The following is a 21,834-nucleotide window of genomic DNA, read 5'->3' on the forward strand; positions in this document are numbered from 1 at the left end:
AGTTAGAACTGGACATGGAACAACAGACTGGTTCCAAATAGGAAAAGGAGTACATCAAGGCTGTATATTGTCAGCCTGCTTATTTAACTTCTATGCAGAGTACATCATGAGAAACGCTGGGCTGGATGAAGCACAGGCTGGAATCAAGATTGCCGGGAGAAATCTCAATAACCTCAGATATGCAGATGACACCACCCTTATGGCAGAAAGTGAAGAGGAGCTAAAAAGCCTCTTGATGAAAGTGAAAGAGGAGAGTGAAAGAGTTGGTTTAAAGATCAACATTCAGAAAACTATGATCATGGCATCTGGTCCCATCACTTCATGGGAAGTAGATGGGAAAACAGTGGAAACAGTGTCAGACTTTATTTTTTGGGGCTCCAAAATCACTGCAGATGGTGACTGCAGCCATGAAATTAAAAGACACTTACTCCTTGGAAGAAAAGTTATGACCAACCTAGATAGCATATTCAAAAGCAGAGACATTACTTTACCGACTAAGGTCCGTCTAGTCAAGGCTATGGTTTTTCCTGTGGTCATGTATGGATGTGACAGTTGGACTGTGAAGAAAGCTGAGCACTGAAGAATTGATGCTTTTGAATTGTGGTGTTGGAGAAGACTCTTGAGAGTCCCTTGGACTGCAAGGAGATCCAACCGGTCCATTCTGAAGGAGATCAGCCCTGGGATTTCTTTGGAAGGAATGATGCTGAAGCTGAAACTCCAGTACTTTGGCCACCTAATGCGAAGACTTGACTCATTGGAAAAGACTCTGATGCTGGGAGGGATTGGGCGCAGGAGGAGAAGGGGACGACAGAGGATGAGATGGCTGGATGGCATCACTGACTCAATGGACGTGAGTCTGAGTGAACTCTGGGAGTTGATGATGAACAGGGAGGCCCGGCGTGCTGTGATTCATGGGGTCGCAATGAGTCGGACACGACTGAGCGACTGAACTGAACTGAAGAAAGATAGCTATAATTCATTAGGTGGACATATGGAACTGTTTTGGAGAAGGCAATGGCACCCCACTCCAGACTCTTGCCTGGAAAATCCCATGGACGGAGGAGCCTGGTGGGCTGCAGTCCATGGGGTTGCTAACAATCAGAAACGACTGAGCGACTTCACTTTCACTTTTCACTTTCATGCATTGGAGAAGGAAATGGCAATCCTCTCCAGTTCTTGCCTGGAGAATCCCAGGGACGGGGGAGCCTGGTGGGCTGCTGTCTGTGGGGTCGCACAGAGTCGGACACGACTGAAGCGACTTAGCAGCAGCAGCATAGTGACATAGGTGTCAATTTTCGCTTTTTCCCCCTATAGTTGTCCAGATGTCTCAGCACCATTCAATGAAAAGGTCATTCATTCCCCACTGATTTGTAGCACCTTATCCTGAGTCCAGTAAAGAAGAAAGGAAGTAATAAAGATAAGAACAGAAGTTAGTGAAATAAATACCAAGCATGTAATAGAGGAATTCAGCAAACCCCCAAACTGGAACCTTGACAATGGTAATAAAAATTGATAAATCTCTAATAAGATCCATAAATTTAAAAAAAATTACCAGTATCAGGAACAAGGATGAGCAGATCACTATGGAACCTGGACATGTTAATAAGTTCCTCAGAGGCTATTACAAACAAGTTTATGCCAGTAAAGAAATATACAACTTATCAAAATTAATACAAAAAGAAATAGAAAATTTGAATAGTTCTGTAACACAAAATAAATTGAATATATATAATATAATTAAAAACCTTACAAAGAAAACTCTAGGTCCAGATGACTTCATCAGCCAATTCCATCACTTAAGGGAGAAATGACAATAGCACTTAAACTTTTTCAGAGAATAGAAAAATAGGACACAGTCTCCAACGCACTTTGATAGGCCAGCACAAACTTGGTATAAAACCCAATGGAGAAAAATATAAGAAAGGACAATTCCATGATAATCTCACTTGGGACATATGTGGAGAAACCTAAACAAACAATCAGCAAACCAAACTCAGCAGTATATAAAAATGATAAAATATCATTACAATATTGGGTTTATTCTAGAAATACCCAGTTGGTTTAACATTAATTAGTGCCATTCACTACATAAACAAAGGAGAAAAATTATATGATTCTCAACAAATTTTCATAACACTAAGCACATATTCATGCGAAGTGCTGGGCTGGATGAAGCACAAGCTGGAATCAAGATTGCAGGGAGAAATATCAATCACCTCAGATATGCAGATGACACCACCCTTACAGCAGAAAGTGAAGAAGAGCTAAAGAGCCTCTTGATCAAAGCAAAAGATGAGAGTGAAAAAGTTGGCTTAAAACTCAACATTGAGAAAACTAAGATCATGGCATCTGGTCCCATCACTTCATGGCAAATAGATGGGACAGACAATGGAAACAGTGACAGATTTAATTTTTTGGGCTCCAAAATCACTGCAGATGGTGACTATAGCTATGAAATTAAAAGACACTTACTCATTGGCAGGAAAGCTATGACCAACCTAGACAGCATATTAAAAAGCAGAAATATTATTTTGCCAACAAAGGTCTGTCTAGTCAAAGCTATGGTTTTTCCGGTAGTCATGTATGGATGTGAGAGTTGGACTGTGAAGAAAGCTGAGCACCGAAGAATTGATGCTTTTGAACTGTGGTGTTAGAGAAGACTCTTGGAGTCCCTTGGACTGCAAGGAGATCCAGCCAGTCCATTCTAAAGGAAATCAGTCCTGAATATTCATTGGAAGGACTGATGCTGAATCTACAACTCCTAATCTTTGGCCACCTGATGCGAAGAACAGACTCACTAGAAAAGACCGTGATGCTGGGAAAGATTGAAGGCAGGAGGAGAAGGGGACGACAGAGGATGAGATGGCTGGATGGCATCACTGACTCAATGGACATGAGTTTGAGTAAGCTCTGGGAGTTGGTGATGGATAGGAAAGCCTGATGTGCTGCAGTCCATGGGGTCGCAAAGAGTTGGACATCACTGAGTGACTGAACTGAAGCACAGAGTTAGGATAATAAATAAATAACCCTAAGCAAACTAATAAGAAGATACTACCCTAATCTGGTATCACCTGAATCTGATAGGCTTCCCTGGTGGCTCAGCTGGTAAAGAATCTGCCTGTAAAGTGGGAGACCTGGGTTCGATCCCTGGGTTGGGAACATCAGGAGAGGGGAACGGCTACCTACTCCAGTATCCTGGCCTGGAGAATTCCAAGGACTGTTCAGTCCTGGGGGTTGCAAAGAGTCGGACATGAGTGAGCGACTTTCACTTTCACTGAATCTGATAGTTTATGCCAAAATGGTAGATGGGGGAAGATACCGTTTTTCAATTTGCTTTACCTTTTTAACTTGTAAAGTTAAGATTATTTTCATATTTATCAGTTATTTAGACCCTATTGGTCATATCTTTTGACTAATTTTCTTTGAGTGTTTTTCTTATAAATTTTAGTCATATTGGTAAGTTCTGAATACTAATCCTTTTTATGAATAAAAGTTTTTTTTCAGCTTATGGCTTATCTTTTATTAATACTTAAAAATTTTAAATTTATTTATTTATTATGAGTGAGTAGTGTTAATATGTTCACTTGAATAAAAAATCCAGAAAATGCAAAACGACATACAGTGGAAAGGTTCTCTCCCACTCCTGTCCTTTCATCCACTTCCCCTCTCTAGAGGTACTGTGCCTTCATTTTTCAAGGACTTTGTTTATAATATCATTTGTTGAACAGACATTTAAAATTTTGACTTAGTTAAATGTTTCAGTCTTTTGTTTGTGGATTGTACATTTTATGTTGTGTTTAAGAATGCTTTCCTCTGCCTCATTAATTTATTTTTTTCCAAGTTTGACTCTTTATATTTAGATCTTTATTCTGTCTGGAATTTATTTTTTGTGTAGGGACCTCTCTTGCCTTTATGTGCTTGTCCTTATACTCTTACATTGTGTGATTGTTTTGTCTAAGACAGTGTTCAATGTGATGGGAGACTGTTGTTGAGCTTCATCTACGTGTTGGCAAATATAATTAACTGGTCCAGTTTTTAATTTCTATTTTGTTCCTACTTGCAGATGAATGCTTAAGAGTCCTAAGAAATGCTGCCTTTCAGGCCACATAATGTGCCTTGTGTCCTCTAACTTATCTGGAATTTGTGTAGGCTGTGATAGGGCAAGGAAAGGAGGGTTTCTTTGTTACAGCAAACAAGGAGAAAGTTTTTTTCCTGTCTCTTCGATTTACCAATGCCTCATCAGAAGCTTTCAGCACTTATGTAAGAAATTAATTTTTTTCTTAAACTTGAACAAACTTTACAGTTCATTTTAAAATTAGTTACTGTAGAGGGAGGAAGTGGTTTTTGCTTAATAATAGTATTTATTTAATTATTTATTTTCTTTAGCCCTTCTCTTAAGTTCTTGACCATGTTCCTTGATATTCTTAGCTTTACATTGTGGTACTATGTATTCCATGGAAAGAGACTTTGTGATATGGGGATAATTTAAAACCATAACCTACTATATCTGTCTTTTCCTTCTCTTATCTTCCATTTTACTTCTTTTTTAACCATTTCTCTCCAGTTTTGTCTTACCACATACTCCACTCAGAAAAAGTGAGGAAGAGGACGAAAAAGAATTAGGTTAAAGAAATTAAAGTGAGACAAAACAAAAGTGATTTCATTTCACTTCCCAAATGATTATGGGAAGGAAAGGGAGAAAAAGCGGAAGGGGAAAAGAAACTGAGCTTGCTTACTGGTTACTTCTGGGTTAGGACTCCTTAGCTATCTTTTTCTTGTATTCCTTGTAAATAGGTAGGGGCAGCCTTGAACTTACTCATTCTCCCACCTCTTCTAACTGTGAGGGAACAGACTGCAAGTCAGAAAGGATTCTGTTGAGAAGCACTGTATGTAGGGTTTTGTGCTTCTGGCTCCTTTCTACTAGTGTATTTGATCCAATTTAGTGCCTGAAGGTCAACTCTGATGTAAGTTTTGGAATCTCAACTGAGTCTTACTCTGGATATTAATAAACTGAAGGTCTGGAGGTTATATGTATGTATGTATGTCTACTTTAGGAATATAATAGATGCTGTTAATGTTCATTTATATGTAGAATTAATTTGATCTAAATTTCTTTTCAGAATTAAGAGAGATGTGACGGCCGTAAAAGCTTAGATTTGATAAATTGTAAGACTCTTGGTGCTGATCCATTTCATGGTTTTCTGGCACTCTCAGTACAGCAGTAACTTCTCATTGGCAGTGATTATAAATAATAATCTATTGACTCATATCGTGACTGAAATAAGCCAACAGTTAAAATAAAAAGAGGCTTTGTCAATGACTTAGGATGAATATTCTTTTTAATTTTAATTGGCTCATATCATAATCATTGGCATCTTTAAATCACTGGCATCTTTAGCCTTAGTATGTAAAAAGGTTGAGGAAAGAGCATTTTTAGTTCTCTTTCTTAAGACTTTGGCTTGAGAACACATATTTATAATTTTTAAGTTTTATGTGAATTCTTATATTATCATTTTAGAGAAAAGAAAGAGATTTAGTAGTCACCAACTGAAGACTTGGGCTGTTGATTAAAACTAGGTAATAACTTTTCAAGGACATAGAGATGAACTCTGAAGTTTAACCACACCTTGTTTTCATTATACAAATTAAAAATGATCTTTGTAAAATTTCCCTAGCTGTCCAGCGGTTAAGACTGTGTGCTTCCACTGCAGGGAAACTAGGATCCAAACATGCTGTGGGGGAAAAAAAAAAAAGAGAGATCCAGGTAGTATTGGTAAAGTGTCTTAGAGATTAGTTGTATTTAATATGTAGAGGTATCATTTTTCCTGGAACAGAGGTTTGGTAGCTAGGGTGTTGTGGAAACTTGTAAGTTGTGATTGTTTTATTATGGGACTATTTGATCGAGTCAGGTAAATTTCAGCTTTGCCTGACAGATGTTATCAGTTGTTCTTTCTAGCTTGTGTTACATGTGCTCATTGGTTGTATAATAGATGACTGTTTATACAATAAGAATTAGAACAAGCCATTAGAGATAATTGATAATAGATACAAACAGACGGTGATATCTCTGCTACAAGAGATGGAATAATACAGTTCTTATATGTACATGTTAAAAGTAAAAAGAATTTAGTAATTACGTATTAGAAAACAATAAGGAAGAAAGTATTTCTGAGAGTCAAAGGAGCTTTTCCAGAAGTATAGCCAAGATAATGTAGGAGTGGAAAACCAGGTAAGATCAGGGGCCAACAGAACATATCTGCTGAGTATTACTCAGTGATAGAAGAGATAGAAGAAACAAAATATGAATTTTTTTCCAAGTGCCTTAGAGTGGAAGGACCTTGAGCAAACTTTGGACTTAGATGATGGGCCAGAGACATCCAGAACGAAGGATTTTAAAATAAAACCTATTTCTGAACCTGGGCAAGGCTGAATGAATATCTGTTTTGTATACCTGTAAGTGCCTTCCATTCTAGTGAAGGCTTTTGGTTATGAGGAACAGAATCCAGGGATACTTGGCTCAACTGAAAGGGACTGATTATAAGGAAACACCTGTCTGTGTAGGGACCTAGGAACCAAAAAACCCTAAGGGTAGAGTAAATGTCTTCAAAATGTCTGTTATACTAGATACAGTTTTATCTCTTCAGTAGCCTCATCCTTACTGTCATGTGGTTTCTGAGGCATTTGCCAGTAGCCCGACTGTGGTACTATCAGCAATTGATCACTGGATGGGAAATACCATATAGTGCTGGGTGTACTCCCAAGAGGGGGCTTCCCCGGTGGCTCAGTGGTAAAGAATCTGCCTGCAATGCAGGAGACCCAGGAGACACAGTTTCAATACCTGGGTTGAGAAGATCTGGAAGAGGGCTTGGCAACGCACTCCAGTACTCTTGCCTGGAGAATCCCATGGAGAGAGGAGCCTGGCAGGCTACAGTCCATAGGGTCACACAGAGTCAGATGTGACTGAAGCGACTGAGCATGTACATCCAAGAAGGCCTTAATTTAATAATTGCCCATTGCCATGTTAGGGGGAACAGCTGCAGGTCTGATGTTTTAAAAGTATTTATCAATGATGATGGTTTAGGGTTTAACTTTTAATAAGGAAATGTGGTCTACGTGGCTGCCAATTCTAAAATACTATTAGACTCAGGAGGCTGTACGGGTTTTATCTTCTTGTAAACTGAATGTGTAAAATTAAGAGGCAAATTCAGGTCATAACATAGAGGTTATCTGATGTCTTTTCTTTAAATTTCTGAGTATCTGTGTGGGTATAACCTAAACAGCAGCAAGTCCCACTTGTCTCCTTTGTGCAGTCAACAGATTAAGTATTAGGTTTTCAAAAGACTGGTATATGCAGATGAGCCCACAGAAAGAATGAATGATTGTGTTGTTGAGGGGGAATGAAAAACGCATATAAAAATGATCCTCTCAAAGATTCTTCTGTTTCATTGTTTTCAGTGAAGCTATCTGCAATTTTGTTATCTGCAATGACTCTTCCCTTCAAAGTCAGCCCATTATCTTCAATCCTGACTTTTTTGTGGAGAAGCTCCGGCATGAGAAACCCGAGGTGTTCACTGAGCTGGTGGTCAGCAATATTACAAGACTTATCGATCTGCCTGGAACCGAGCTGGCTCAGCTGATGGGAGAAGTGGACCTTAAGTTGCCTGGCGGGGCGGGCCCAGCATCAGGATTCTTCCGGTCTCTAATGTCTCTCAAGCGAAAGGGTAGGAATTGTGTTTGTGAAGGGGGCAGGTCTCAGTTGCTTCCTGGGCTCTACTCTGAACATTTGCACATTCGTGGAGGAGTTACTATTATTGTAAAGCATTTTTTTTAGTCATTTTTTTTCATTACATGAATAGTAAAAGTTTAAGTAATATTGATAAAAATTATAAAAATTACCTAGATTAATTAAAGCATATATGATTAGTTTACATAGTTATCAGGAGCACCTTGATTTTCATGCTCTATTAATACTATACTAAAACAATATTAAAAGAACAAAGTTACACAGCTGGTGAATGCAGTAAAGAAAGTTAGACCGCTTTCTAATTGCGGTAGTTCTCTAATGTTTCCATTCCATAGAATGCTTTGGTAAGGCAAGTATTAATACTTATGAATCACTCAAAAAACCTTCTCAGAAATAAGTTACTAGTTTTATATACATAAATTATGATTATTTATACTGTTTTTGATAAGATGTGAAAGAGATTCTATTTTGTTTTATTAAATATAAGGAAATCCCGAGGGCAGCAAAAAAGTTTAAACATAACAGATTAGACCCTATACCAACTCTAGTGGATAATCCATCATGTTCTGATACTCATGGGTCTAAGTTCTATTTTTTGTTTGTTTTTAAATTAAATATCAATATTCCAAGTATTGTTAATTAAAGAAGAAGATGGTCTTTGCCTTCAGGGAACCTACTATCTAAGATTAAACTTGCAGAGAGTTGATTGAAAGGTGTTCTGATTGCATTTTCTGATGCACTTCCAACCGTAAAGTTTTTTTGTGCTGACCATGTGAACATACTTGCTCAACTGTAACATAGGATGCTTGAGGGGTATAATGATTTTAAGTATGCTGATTTTGTACTGTTTGTGGAAAATATATCCTTGTTCTATTGTATGGCTTTTTTCAGAAAAAGGAGTAGTATTTGGATCCCCACTGACAGAGGAAGGCATTGCCCAGATATACCAACTAATTGAATATCTACACAAGAGTAAGACTACTTGAAATGTTTTCATTCTTTGTTAATGAACAGTTGTCAGTTTTCTGTTGGGAGCTTAATATCCTTGAGTTAGTAGGTGTCAGTTAACCGTTAACAGAGACACTAATCAATGATAATTTCAGGTGGCATGTTTCTCGATAAATTTCCTTATAAATTTCATCTCATGTATTGATTTGCTTTATACTCTCAAACACACACACACACACATATACACACACATTAGATAGTGTCTGTGAAATCACATTTCACCCTCGATTAAGAGAGGCATTTCTTCTGGCAGAAATACATTGCTTCTAAAGAGTCTCAACATTTATTCCAGGGATGATAATTTATCACCAAAGAGACCTTTCAACTCTAAAATTCTCTGATTAAAATACACTCAACTTAATTCCCTTTTCCCTTTTTTAGTAGTCATACTGGTTATGTCATTGCTTTAAGTACTTGGCACAGCTGAGTGTATATGCAGTGTGTGGCTTTATGTGATGCCATGATGAATTCAACACTAATGGTTATTTTTGGCTTGCTCTCCCTGGGACATTGTGCTGGGAGCTAGAGCAGAGGTTACCAACTGACAGCCTAAGGGCTTAAGTTATCTACTTTCATGTTTTGTTTGGCAAAGGATTAAGTTAAAAATAAAACTAGTTTCCAGTCTTTTAAAATGGGAAAAGTCCAGGTTTCCCGCTTTCTTTGGATAACAGGAAGATCTAGCATACTTGAGCCCTGTGGCCTCTGGGGTGCAGTCATCTGGAGCACAGGTAGGTGCTTCCCAGTTTGTTAGGGTTCCTGTTCATTCATTTACTGTTGCCAGAGTGGCTGGTGGGCATTTCAACTTGGAAACCTGAATTAAGGAGCTATTCAAAGAAATACATACCTAAGCTGAAAACAGGAACTTTCATACTTCTACCAGATCAAACTGAAACGTGTCTCATCTTTTTTAACCCTTAGATTAGGGTTTAGAATCTTTTTTAACCCTAGAGTAGGGTTTAGAATCTAGGTTGAAGGGAAGAATGGTTTAGTTGGAATGACTGAGCTTCTGGCAGTCTCTTAGATGGAAAGGTGATCTGACTGATTAGAGTTCTAATTCCTGGGATAGTGCAGAGACCCTCGATTCATTTTAGGCTGGGAAACTGTTTATAGAAGCAATGAACCTCTACAGATGAACTCAGCCCCTCCAACAAAGTCTGGGATGGCTCATGGGAAGGGGACTTCAGGAAGACGTGGCTTTCCTTCCAGCTTATTTTTCAAGCTCTATTGTATATAAAATAGATAACCAACAAGGACCTACTGCATAGCACAGGGAACTATGCTTAATATTTTGTAATAACCTATAATGCAAAATAATCTAATATATACATATGAGTTTCCCTTGTGGTCAGCTAGTAAAGAATCCGCCTGCAATGTGGGAGACCTGAGTTCAATCCCTGGGTTGGGAAGATCCCCTGGAGAAGGGAAAGGCTACTCACTCCAGTATCCTGACCTGGAGAATTCCATGGACTGTGTAGAGGGTCGCGAAGAGTCTGACATGACTGAGCAACGTTCACATATATATATATCTCACTTTGCTGTATACTTGAAGCTAACACAACATTTTAAATCAACTATATTTCAATAAGAGTTTAAAAAAAGACCGGATAAAATTCAGTCTGCAGATGTGCCTCAGGAGGTTCCGTGACTCCTGGGTGGACCATCTCTCAGCCTGGAAGATCTCCGGGTGCTCAGGGATGTTCAGATAAGTTTCCCCAGGGGCCAGTAGGTCTTAACTCCTCCTTCAGGGTCTTTGGAAGGGTCTTTCAAGTATAAAGTGGTCTTATAGATGACTTATTTTAATCATAATTCTCTATTTCTTTATTCCTGTCCTCTGTTCTTCTTCCATGCCAAACAGACTTACGAGTAGAGGGTTTGTTTAGAGTACCAGGGAATAGTGTCCGGCAGCAGATTTTAAGAGATGCTCTCAATAATGGAACTGATATTGACTTGGAATCAGGGGAGTTTCACTCAAATGATGTTGCTACCTTGCTGAAGATGTTTCTAGGAGAGTTACCTGAGCCCCTGCTGACACATAAACATTTTCACGCACACCTCAAAATTGCTGGTGAGTATCGGAGGTGAGAAGGGGCTGTAGGTACATTTATTTCAATTTAGTAAAGTCATCTGGAATATTCTGTTGTTTGTAAACAACAATATTGTATTGTTTGTAACTTCTGCTAATATTGGTTAACACTTCATGATATTTCTGGGCTCTCTGAATCCTCATAAGCATTGGCTAGTTACATTTGATTTAGTCAAATTTTTTTGTTGAATAAACCTCTTTGAAGATACAGTCTGGGTTTTGTTTATTTTTGTGTTCCTAATGGATCCTAGCATTGTGCTTTGAACATTTTAGTTGTTTAATTAATGTCTGCTTTTCACTGGATTGATTGACACACCCAAATCAATGGTCACAGTTCTGATGTATTTGCCTTGGTTTGGAACTTTTGCTAAGTATTAATATGCCTCAGTTGAGATCATCTCTACTGTTGGAAATTTGCTGTTTAAAAAATAATTTTGTTTGTTTTCTAAATAGGCAATACATTCTCACAAATTAAAATTCAAAAGTTTCCAAGAGTATGCAGTGAAAAGCCTCTTTTCCATCTCTGTTCCCTGGCACTCAGTTTTTCTTCCAAGAGAGAACCAGTACTATTGATTTCTAATGTGTCCTTACAGAGATGTTTTGGACACTTACAAACACCTGCATATATTTCTTTTCTCTCTTTTTATATAATGGTAGGGTGTTATACACATGGTTCTGTGGTTTGCTTTTTTTATTTAATGTGTCTTGGAGAATGTTCCATTTTCAGCTCATAAGTAGTTTCCTCTTTTCCTTTCATGCCTGTGTGGTAAGGAATTCATTCTTAAACTGCACAGCAGTTGCGCCGCTATAGGCTCTAAGTGCACACAGCATCAACATCCATACTGTATTTACTTAGTTTTCTACCCTTGAGCCTTTCTCTCTTGCTTCTAACCTTAAGGAAAATAAATAGAAGATTTTTTTCTTTTGAATAATTTTTACCGCTTAGAAAAAAATAGGTTTTGAATTTCTAAAGTAAGATTAGATTTTGTTAGCACTTCCAGGAACAATTTAGATGATTCAAATGAGAAAATATTACCAGAATATCATACAGCTTTATAGTTTCTTTTGGCTTCCCTCGCAGCTCAGGCGGTAAAGAGTCTGCCTGCAGTGCAGGAGATCCGGGTTCGATCCCTGGGTCGGGAAGATCCCCCGGAGAAGGAAATGGCAACCCACTCCAGTGTTCTTGCCTGGAAAATCCTATGGACAGAGGAGCCTGGTGGGCTGCGGTCCATGGGGTTGCAAAGATTTGGGCACGACGGAACGACTAACACTCGATATCATTATAGTTTTTTTTGGGGAGAAATAAAAGTTTTTAGATCTTTGAAAAAGATATGGAAAATATTGATAAGTTCTTTTTATAAGAGTTAACATGAATAATGCCTGCTCTGTTTGCTTTCCTGTTGAGTTAATTTAGTACAGTTATCTGAAACTTCCCCTCCACCACCCCATGATTCACTGGTCTTTGAGATCACACTAAGGTGTGGCACAGGTGTAGCATTTGATATGCCTTACTGATAACAGGGAGGGATTTTTGTTTTCAATTTCGTATTAACAGGAGACAGTTTCTAGAGATATTATTTGCCTTTCCTAAACCTGGAATTATAATTGAAGTTAAACAGCTTCAGTAACACACTGTAATCATTTTCAGGTCTATATGAATTATACCCAAATGTTTCTCAGTGTCTTTTGAAATTCTGATGATCTAGGGGAGAAGGCAATGGCACCCCACTCCAGTACTCTTGCCTGGAAAATCCCATGGACGGGGGAGCCTGGTAGGCTGCAGTCCATGGGGTCGCGAACAGTCGGAGACGACTGAGCGATTTCACTTTCACTTTTCACTTTCATGCATTGGAGAAGGAAATGTCAACCCACTCCAGTGTTCTTGCCTGGAGAATCCCAGGGATGGGGGAGCCTGGTGGGCAGCTGCCATCTACGGAGTCGCACAGAGTCGGACATGACTGAAGCGACTTAGCAGCAGCAGCAACAGGGACGGTTTTTAATTGATAGCCTGTATAGCCTGTGAGAGAAGCAGCCATGATTCTAACTCTGTAAGGAGCTGCCTGGATCATCCTGGTATCAGGTCATGATTCACTCTCATAGTATTTTAGCAGTAAAATATCTTGTTGAGAACGTGTGAAGGGGGTCGCATTATCAGAGATGTGTGTGGACTATTTTAATTTCTCTTGAGTATATAACTGGGAATGGAATTACTAAGTCATGTGATAACTCTATGTTTAACTTTTTGAGGAACTGCCAAGCTGTTTTCCACAGTGGTCACACCATTTTTTACATTCCCACCAGCAGTGTAGGAGAGTGGTGGGGTTTTTTTCGGCTCCACTGTATGGCATGTGGAATCTTAATTCCCCAACCAGTGATCAAACTTGTACCCCCTACAGTGAAAGCTCAGAGTCTTAACCACTGGACTGCCAGAGAAGTCCTTGTAGAAGAGTTTGATTTTCTCAGCATTCTTGCCAGCACTTGTTATTATCAGTCTTTTTGACTATAGCCACACCTTTGTCCTGGTGGCTCAGAGGTTAAGGCGTCTGCCTGCAATGTGGGAGACCTGGGTTCAATCCCTGGGTGTGGAAGATCCCCTGGAGAAGGAAATGGCAACCTGCTCCAGTATTCTTGCCTGGAGAATCCTATGGACGGAGGAGCCTGGTGGGCTACAGTCCATGGGGTTGCAAAGAGTTGGACACAACTGAGCTACTTCACTCACACCACTGATTATGAAGTAGTATCTCATTGGGGTTTTGATTTACATTTCCTTGATAGCAAATGATACCGAGTATACAAATGCTTATTGGCTGCTTGTATATCTTATTTGAAGGAATGTTTAAGTCTTTTGCCTATTTTTGACTGGGTTTTTGTCTTTTTATTATTAAATTATATTGATAAGATTTTGTTATTTATTTTGCTATAATCTGTGTTTATACTTGATTCTTTTTTTCCTTTCTCTTATTGGAGGATGAAACATAGTAGGAACATTGATTTTTTTTCTTTCTTGTATATTTTCCATCCCTTACGATCATCTCTTTTATCCTCAAGATTTGATGCAGTTTGATGATAAAGGAAACAAGACCAATGTACCAGATAAGGAACGGCAAATCGAGGCTCTTCAGTTGCTCTTCCTCATTCTCCCTCCACCCAATCGTAACTTGCTGAAGTTACTGCTTGATCTCCTGTACCAGACAGCAAAGAAACAAGACAAGAATAAGATGTCCGCCCATAACCTTGCCCTTATGTTTGCACCTCATGTCTTATGGCCAAAAAACGTAAGTGTTGGGGGGAACAGAAAGACTGCTTGGTTTTCTTGAGCTGGGTCTCATCTTATAGCTGTACTTTGTGTGGTTATCAAGGGTCCAAGTTCTGGTCTTCAGCTTTATAAGGTTAGGAACTTACTTTGTTAGATCATTTAAGAGTTATCAAACCGCCAATTCCTGTTAATCTCGCTTATAAATAAATCTGATAAACCTAAATTATAATTTTAGTGGAAACTCTTAGTGGAAGATAATAGCTACTAAATATACCAGAATACTCATGTTGGGTGGTCAATGTAAACTCCTTCTTAACATGAAAGCCTTGGGAAATCAAATTGATTTCTGAAGATCAGATGGTATGAATTTAAACCAGAGCTGTATGACCTTACAGGATAGTGTCACTGAGCTTTTAGATAAGAGCTTTCAGATAGAGCGATGCTGCCTTGTCCTAACTTTTCTATATCCTGTAGATGTACTCTCCTTAGATAAAGCTGAATGTCCTTCTTTTTTTTTCTTTTTTTTCAACTTTCAACTTTTTATTTTGTATTGAGGTATAGCCGATTAACAATGCTGTGGTAGTTTCAGGTGAACAGTGAAGGGACTCAGCCATAGATATATATATATATATATATATATATATATATATATATCCTGAATGTGCTTTAACTGAGACCACGGCCTTCCTAGTGACTTACGTGAGAAGTAAATTATATAGTCTTTTGAACTAATTCTTTTTTTTTCCCCGCTGAGGCATTTTATTTGTATGTATTACATCCCTAGAAAAAGAATCCAAGGATTTTCCCTCCTGTATGTTTTCGTCTTGCTTCTTCAGGGTCCATGATGCCCCCTGAGGTTGTCAGTACAATGAAACCAAACTGACGGGATGGGAGCAGGTTATTCTGCCATTTTTCTAGATCTTTGAGTTGCATAAAGATCAAATCTGGGGCTGATCACTCCACACTTATTTAGCCTGCCTGTGAGGTTCACAATTTTCCCAGGCCTGTGATCATCAGTGATTTCAAATTCACCAGTGTAACCATGCTTCATCATCACTGTTAGAAGCCTGACGATGACTTTGGAGCACGGCCTAATAAGAATCTGGCGTTTGCCTCTCTTTTCAGCATTATTGATACTCTTGAGAGTGTCAGCCAGGACATTCATGCACACCATTCTGGCGGCATGGAAAGATGGCGGAAAGATTAAACTAATTCTTGACCTGGAAGCCCGTAGTTTCATATTCCTGTCCATTCATAAAACAGAGCTTCTGCCCAGAGGAAGGTTGATGTGGGGAGGGATATGAGAGGAAAAAGACTACATACCAAGATTTGTCCATGTTAAGGGGATAAAACCTCATAACTGAAAGAGTTTTAGAACCAGCTCAATGAGACTGAAAATAAACAAGTGATCTATGACTATAAAGTTAAGAGGTCTTAGAACAAGCAGACATTAAGTAACAAAGATACATGTTGAGAATGCGGGCTTTGGGATAGTAGAGACGCTGAAGTGCTTAAAAAAGAGGCAGGGGAAACAGAAGGGAGTCAGTGACCATTTGACTATTTTTAAGAAACGGATGTCACCTTTAACATCAATTCATAGTGACAGTTCTCTTTTGTCTTTGGAGAAACTAGTTTCTCTGGAGAGCAATGTTCTTGGTAACTGGTATGGATTCTGTTCTTCTTGTGCCTTTTCCCAGGAAGGATGATCTTCAGCATACATGTCTAATTCTCAGGCAGAATTAGAAAAGGAAAATTGGTTCTCTTGGATTTCCTGGTCACTTCAGGGACACATGGTTCTTCCTAGGTTATATCATTTCAAGTGGAAACCTGCTGAACCAAAAAGTCTTTCCAGAATTAAACACTGTATTAGAGTCAACTTTCTTGGCGATAGATGCTATCATACATTTGAAAGAATTAGCTTATTAATAAGTAAATGGGAGTATCTGCCTTCCACTTCCCAGTTCTTCATCTCTCTTTTTTGCTTTCTTTTGCTCTGAATAGGCCACTGCAAATGACCTTCAAGAGAATATCTCAAAATTAAATGATGGGATGGCTTTTATGATTAAACACTCTCAGAAACTTTTTAAGGTAGGTAATAAATGGGATTTGGATAGTGAGAAGATAAAGAGATGGAGCAAGGTGGGATCCTGAGAGGGCTGTAAAGATGACTAAGTAAGAAAGGCCCTGACTGGAACTGGAAACCAAATTAGACAGTGGTAAAACTGAGAGGGAATGACCTAGGTAGGGAAGAATATGAAGGTACCTGGGAGCTGAGCAGGGCTCCACCTCCTGGACTGTTGGCTCTGCCCTTTGAGTCATCCTTCCTTTTTCATGAAAAACAGCAGATGTTGGAAGCAGAGTAGTGGTTTTATCCTGCCTGCTTCCTGCCAGTTGAAATTTGACAGCCTCCTTTTATCTTGTATTCATAGTCATTTTTAGTACAAACTAGCAGTGTTTCTGCCAACGTAATTTTCTTAATAACTTTGTGGGTCTTTGTGGATTTTAGTGAGATTCACTCAGAAGATAAATTTGAAGATAAACCCTTCTCTTCCATGGACTCCTGCTGAGAAGGCTGAGGGACAGTACCTTTCAGCTTCCTGGAGGCCCTCTGGTTGTATTGAGAGGCTCTGGGAGGCACGCCTTTACCCTTTTGAAAGGGCTCTTTGTGTAACTGAATGTTTTTGACCTTTTGATGTTTCCAGTATTTTAGCAAAAGGTTTTGCAGTCACATCCTTGGTCTTTTCTTTAGAGTGTACTTTCCTGATGGTGAATTTCTTAATTTTAGTGTCTTTTGCCGTCTGGAAAAGCTGAGAATTTTTAAGACCCCTCTGTTCTGGTTCCTTGTTTTGCATTTGTTAAAAAAAAAAGTGGTAAAATACATATGACAACATTTACTATATGTGTACAGGCCAGTGGTATTAATTACATTCATACTGTTGTACAAACCATCACCACCATCCATCTTTTGAACTCCTTTCATCTTCCTAAACTAGAATGCCATTAAACAATAAAGTTAGTTTAGTTGAAAAACTAAAACTCATTAAACCATAACTCCCCCATTCACCCCTTCCCCTTGGCCCTGGCAACCACCATTCTGCTTTCTGTCTGTGATTCTGACCACTTTAAGTGCGTCATGAAAGTGGGATCAGCCATGCAATATTTGTCTTTTAGTGACTGGCTTGCTTCCTTTGCATGCCTTCAGGGTTCACCTATGTTGTAACATTTGTCAGAATCTCCTTCCTGTTTAAGGCTGACATTTCACTCATTGCATAGGCCACATTCTGCTTATCTGTTGAGGGCACTTGGGTTGCCTTCATGTTTAACTCTTGTGAATAATGCTTTTCTGAACCTGGGCATATCATTTACATTGTATTTACAACTACATAGCATTTATATTGTATTAGGTATTATAAGTAATCTATAGATGATTTAAAGTATGCAGGAAGATTATGTAGCTTACACCATTTTATATAAGGAACTTGAGTATCTGTGGATTTTGGTATCTATGGGGAAATCCTAGAACCAATACTCTGGATTCCGAGGCGCGACTCCGTACCAGAGATGGAATTGTTGGGTCATATGGCCTAACAGAACTGCCGTACTGTTTTCCATAGTTGATGCACCGTTTTACCTTCTCACCAGCAGTACACGAGAATTCCCACTTCTTTGCTTCCTCAGCAACACTTGTTATTTTGTTTTGGGGATTTTTTTGATTGTAACTGTGTTATTGGGTGTGAGGTGGCAACTCATTGTAGTTTTGATTTGCATTTTCCTAATGATTAGTGATGTTGAACATCTTATCATGTCTTTATTGCTGATTTGCATATCTTCTTTGGGGAAATGTCTATTCAAGTCCTTTGCCCATTTCTTTTTTTCTTTTTTGGCCATGCTGCGTGGCTTGTGGGATCTTATCATCATGACTAGGAATTGAACCCATGCCACAGGAGTGAAAGTCCTAACCATTGGACTACCAGAGAATTCCTGCCCATTTTTGAATTGGTTGTTATTTTTTGTTACTGAGTTGTAGGTATTCTTTATATGTTCTAGATATTAATCACTTATCAGACATATGATGTGAAAATATTTCTTTCCACTGAGTGGATTGCTTTTACTTTGTTAATAGTGTCTTGCTGCACAAAATTGAAAAAATTTTTATGAAGTCCCATTTGTCCATTTTTTCTCTTGTTGCCTATGCCTTTAGTGGCATATGCAAGAAATCATTGCCAGATCCAATGCTCTGAAGCTTTTGCCCTATGCTTGAACAGTTTTATTGTTTTATGTCTTATGTTTATTTATTTTCGGTAATTTTTGTATATGGTATTAGGTAATGGTTCAGTTTCATCCTTTTGCATGTGGATATCCAGTTTTCCCATCATCATTTGTTAAAAAAACTGCCCTTCCCCATTGAATAGTCTTGTTTGTCACTCTTATTGAAAATCCATACATATGAGGGTTTATTTCTGGAGCCTCTTCTGTTCAGTTGGTTTGTATGTTTGTCTTTATGCCAATATCATACTGTTTTGATTACTGTAGCTTTGTAGTAAGTTTTGAAATAAGGAAATGTGAGTCCTCTAGCATTGTTCTTCTTTTTCAATATTGTTTTAGCTATTTGGGGTCCCTTTGACTCTGTATGAATTTTAGGATGGATTTTTCTATTTCTACAAAAACTATCATTGGAATCTTGATAGAAAGTGCTATAGATTATTTTGGGTAGTATTGACATTTTAACAGTAATAAATCTTCCATGAATCTGGGATGTCTTTCCATTTATTTATGTTGACTTTAATTTTTTTCAGTGAATTTTTATAGTTTTTATTGTACCAATCTTTTACCTCCTTGGTTAATTTCCAAGTACTTCATTCTTTTTGATGGTATATGTAGATGAAGTTGTCTTCTTAATTTCCTTTGTGGATTGTTCATTGTTGGTATATGGAAGTACAACTGATTTTTGTGTGTTGACTTTGTATCCTGTTACTTTGCTGAATTTACCAGTTCTAACAATTTTTCTATCAAATATTTAGGGTTTTCTACATATGAGATCATATCATCCGAACAGAGATAATTTTACTCCTTTCAAATTTGGTTGTCTTACTTCTCTTGCTTGCCTAGTTGCTCTGGCTAGTTTTAGTTCCTTTTTATTTAACAGTTTTTCCTTCAGTTTGTCTCTCTTCTTACTTTATAGTCTGCAAGGCCAACAGGAGAGTCTCTCTAGTGTGTGCTAATAAGATGGAGATTGAGATGTATTTTATACATATATAAAAAATATATTACATATATCATGTATTATAAATATAATCTCATAATTTAATCACAGTTGTTTAGCTCTATCATGTAACCCAGTCATCACGGGAGTAACACTCCGTCACCAGTATTCTATTGGTTAGCAACAAGTCACAAGTCCGTTCACACTTAGGAAGAGGGAGTTATGCAGAATGAAAACATGGAGGCCACCCTAGAATTTACCCATTCAGGATGGTGTGATCCAAAGTTCAGAGTATAGAAAACACAGGTCAGAATCTTTGGCTTAGTAGCCTGGAAAACAAAGGGTCAGGGCTGTATGGGAGGCTTAGGTGCCCAAGTCAAAGATTATGATCAATTAGAAGTCAAGATCTAGATACGTGAATTAGAGCAGTAGTCAGAGGACAACTGGAGAAAGCATAGTTTTTAATGGTGAGCAAAGGTCTCTCAAATTAGTTCTTATACGCCTCATTTAGAGGAAGAACTAGTTCCAAAGCATGATTTTATAGGAATAAGTTGAGAGGAACTGTGAATATGAAGAGTAAGGCCCTAGTTGTGAATCAGAATGGGGAATTTCTAGGTGCACTTCCTAATAGAACTCTCATTCTTTTGAGTTCTCTTGCTACCATTGTCATGGGGTTAACTTTTTGTGGCCCACCACTCATAAGTTGAAAGAGAGATAGGATCACAGAGATCTCATTGCATCTCACAGTTTAGCTTTCCCACCTTCTGATCTGTTATCTGTGGAGTCCATTCTCTTGCCCTTGGTCCAGCGTACACAATTCAAGTATACAGTGAAGTTGTACTTCACTGTGAAGGATTTTTTTTAAGTGACTTGAAACAGCACAGATTTATTATCTCACGTTTCTATAGGTCAGAAGTCTGGCAGCAATCTCACTGGGCTAAAACTAAGGTGCTGGCAGGGATGCATTCCTTTCTGGATGTTCTCGCAGAGAATCTGTTTCCTTGTCTTTTCCAGCTCCTGGAGATCGCCCATATTCCTTGGCTTGTAGTCCCCCTTCTCCATCTTCAAGGCTAGCAATGTTGTGTCTCTCTGATCCTTCCACTATAGTCATTTTTCCTTCTAACCACAGCTGGGAAAAGCTCTCTGATTCTAAGAACCCATGTGATCATGATTATAAGTGACCCTGCTTGGATAACCTGGGATGCTCTCCCACTGCAAGGTCTCTAACTTCATCACACCAGCAAAGTCTCTGTTACTTTACTGTGTCAGGTAACACGTCACTGTGGAGGATCATAGAATACGGATTATACAAGTCCTAGAGACAAAACGTGAGTACAGTATTCGGCTTGGTTCAGTTTGGTTTGGTTCAGTTGCTCAGTCGTGTCCGACTCTTTGCTACCCTATGGACTGCAGCACACCAGGCCTCCCTGTCCATCACCAGCTCCCAAAGTTTACCCAAACTCATGTACATTGAGTCAGTGATGCCATCCAACCATCTCATCCTCTGTTGTCCCCTTCTCCTACCTTCAATCTTTACTGGTATCAGGGTCTTTTCCAGTGACTCAGTTCTTCGCATCAGGTGGCCAAAGGATTGGAGTTTCAGCTTTAGCATCAGTCCTTCCAGTGAATATTCAGGACTGAATATTTCCTTTAGGATTGACTGCTTGGATATTCTTGCTGTCCAAGGGACCCTCAAGAGTCTTCTCTAACACTACAGTTCAAAAACATTAATTCCTTGGTGCTTAGCTTTCTTTATAGTCCTACTCTCATATCCATACATGACTACTGGAAAAACCATAGCTTTGACTAGACAGACCTTTGTTGGCAAACTAATGTCTCTGCTTTTGATTATGCTGTCTAGGTTGGTCATAACTTTCCTGCCAAGGTGTCACCATCTGCAGCGATTTTGGAGCCCCCCAAAATAAAGTCTGTCACTGTTTCCACTGTTGCCTCATCTATTTGCTATGAAGTGATGGGGCCGGATGCCCATGATCTTAGTTTTCTGAATGTTGAGCTTTAAGCCAACTTTTTCACTCTCCTCTTTCACTTTCATCAAGAGGCTCTTTCTGCTGTAAGGGTGGTGTCATCTGCATATCTGAGGTTATTGATATTTCTCCCAGCAATCTTGATTCCAGCTTGTGCTTCTTCCAGCCCAGCATTTCTCATGATGTTCTCTGCATAGAAGTTAAATAAGCAGGCTGACAATATACAGCCTTGACATACTCCTTTTCCTGTTTGGAACCAGTCTGTTGTTTCATGTCCAGTTCTAACTGTTGCTTCCTGACCTGGATATAGGTTTCTCAAGAGGCAGGTCAGGTGGTCTGGTGTTCCCATCTCTTTCAGAATTTTCCACAGTTTATTGTGATCCACACAGTCAAAGGCTTTGGCATAGTCAATAAAGCAGAAAGAGATGTTTTTCTGGAACTCTCTTGCTTTTTTGATGATCCAGTGGATGTTGGCAATTTGATCTCTGGTTCCTCTGCCTTTTCTAAAACCAGCTTGAACATCTGGAAGTTCACGGTTCACGTATTGCTGAAGCC

General features: G+C 38.8%; 1 protein-coding gene and 1 pseudogene across 1 annotated transcript in view; one reads left to right on the forward strand and one right to left on the reverse strand.

The window, feature by feature from the left end:
• The window catches only part of ARHGAP19 (Rho GTPase activating protein 19), a 66,773-nt gene that overhangs the window by 19,462 nt on the left and 25,477 nt on the right, over positions 1-21,834 (forward strand). The window contains exons 2-6 of the mRNA XM_005698282.3: positions 7,456-7,721; positions 8,636-8,716; positions 10,608-10,817; positions 13,884-14,110; positions 16,093-16,179. Coding sequence (XP_005698339.1) covers positions 7,456-7,721; positions 8,636-8,716; positions 10,608-10,817; positions 13,884-14,110; positions 16,093-16,179 — 871 coding nt within the window. The remainder of the gene's footprint in view (positions 1-7,455; positions 7,722-8,635; positions 8,717-10,607; positions 10,818-13,883; positions 14,111-16,092; positions 16,180-21,834) is intronic.
• LOC102170110 lies at positions 14,845-15,268 on the reverse strand (annotated as a pseudogene).

The sequence above is a fragment of the Capra hircus genome, chromosome 26, assembly GCF_001704415.2.
Source record: "Capra hircus breed San Clemente chromosome 26, ASM170441v1, whole genome shotgun sequence".
NCBI lineage: Eukaryota > Metazoa > Chordata > Mammalia > Artiodactyla > Bovidae > Capra > Capra hircus.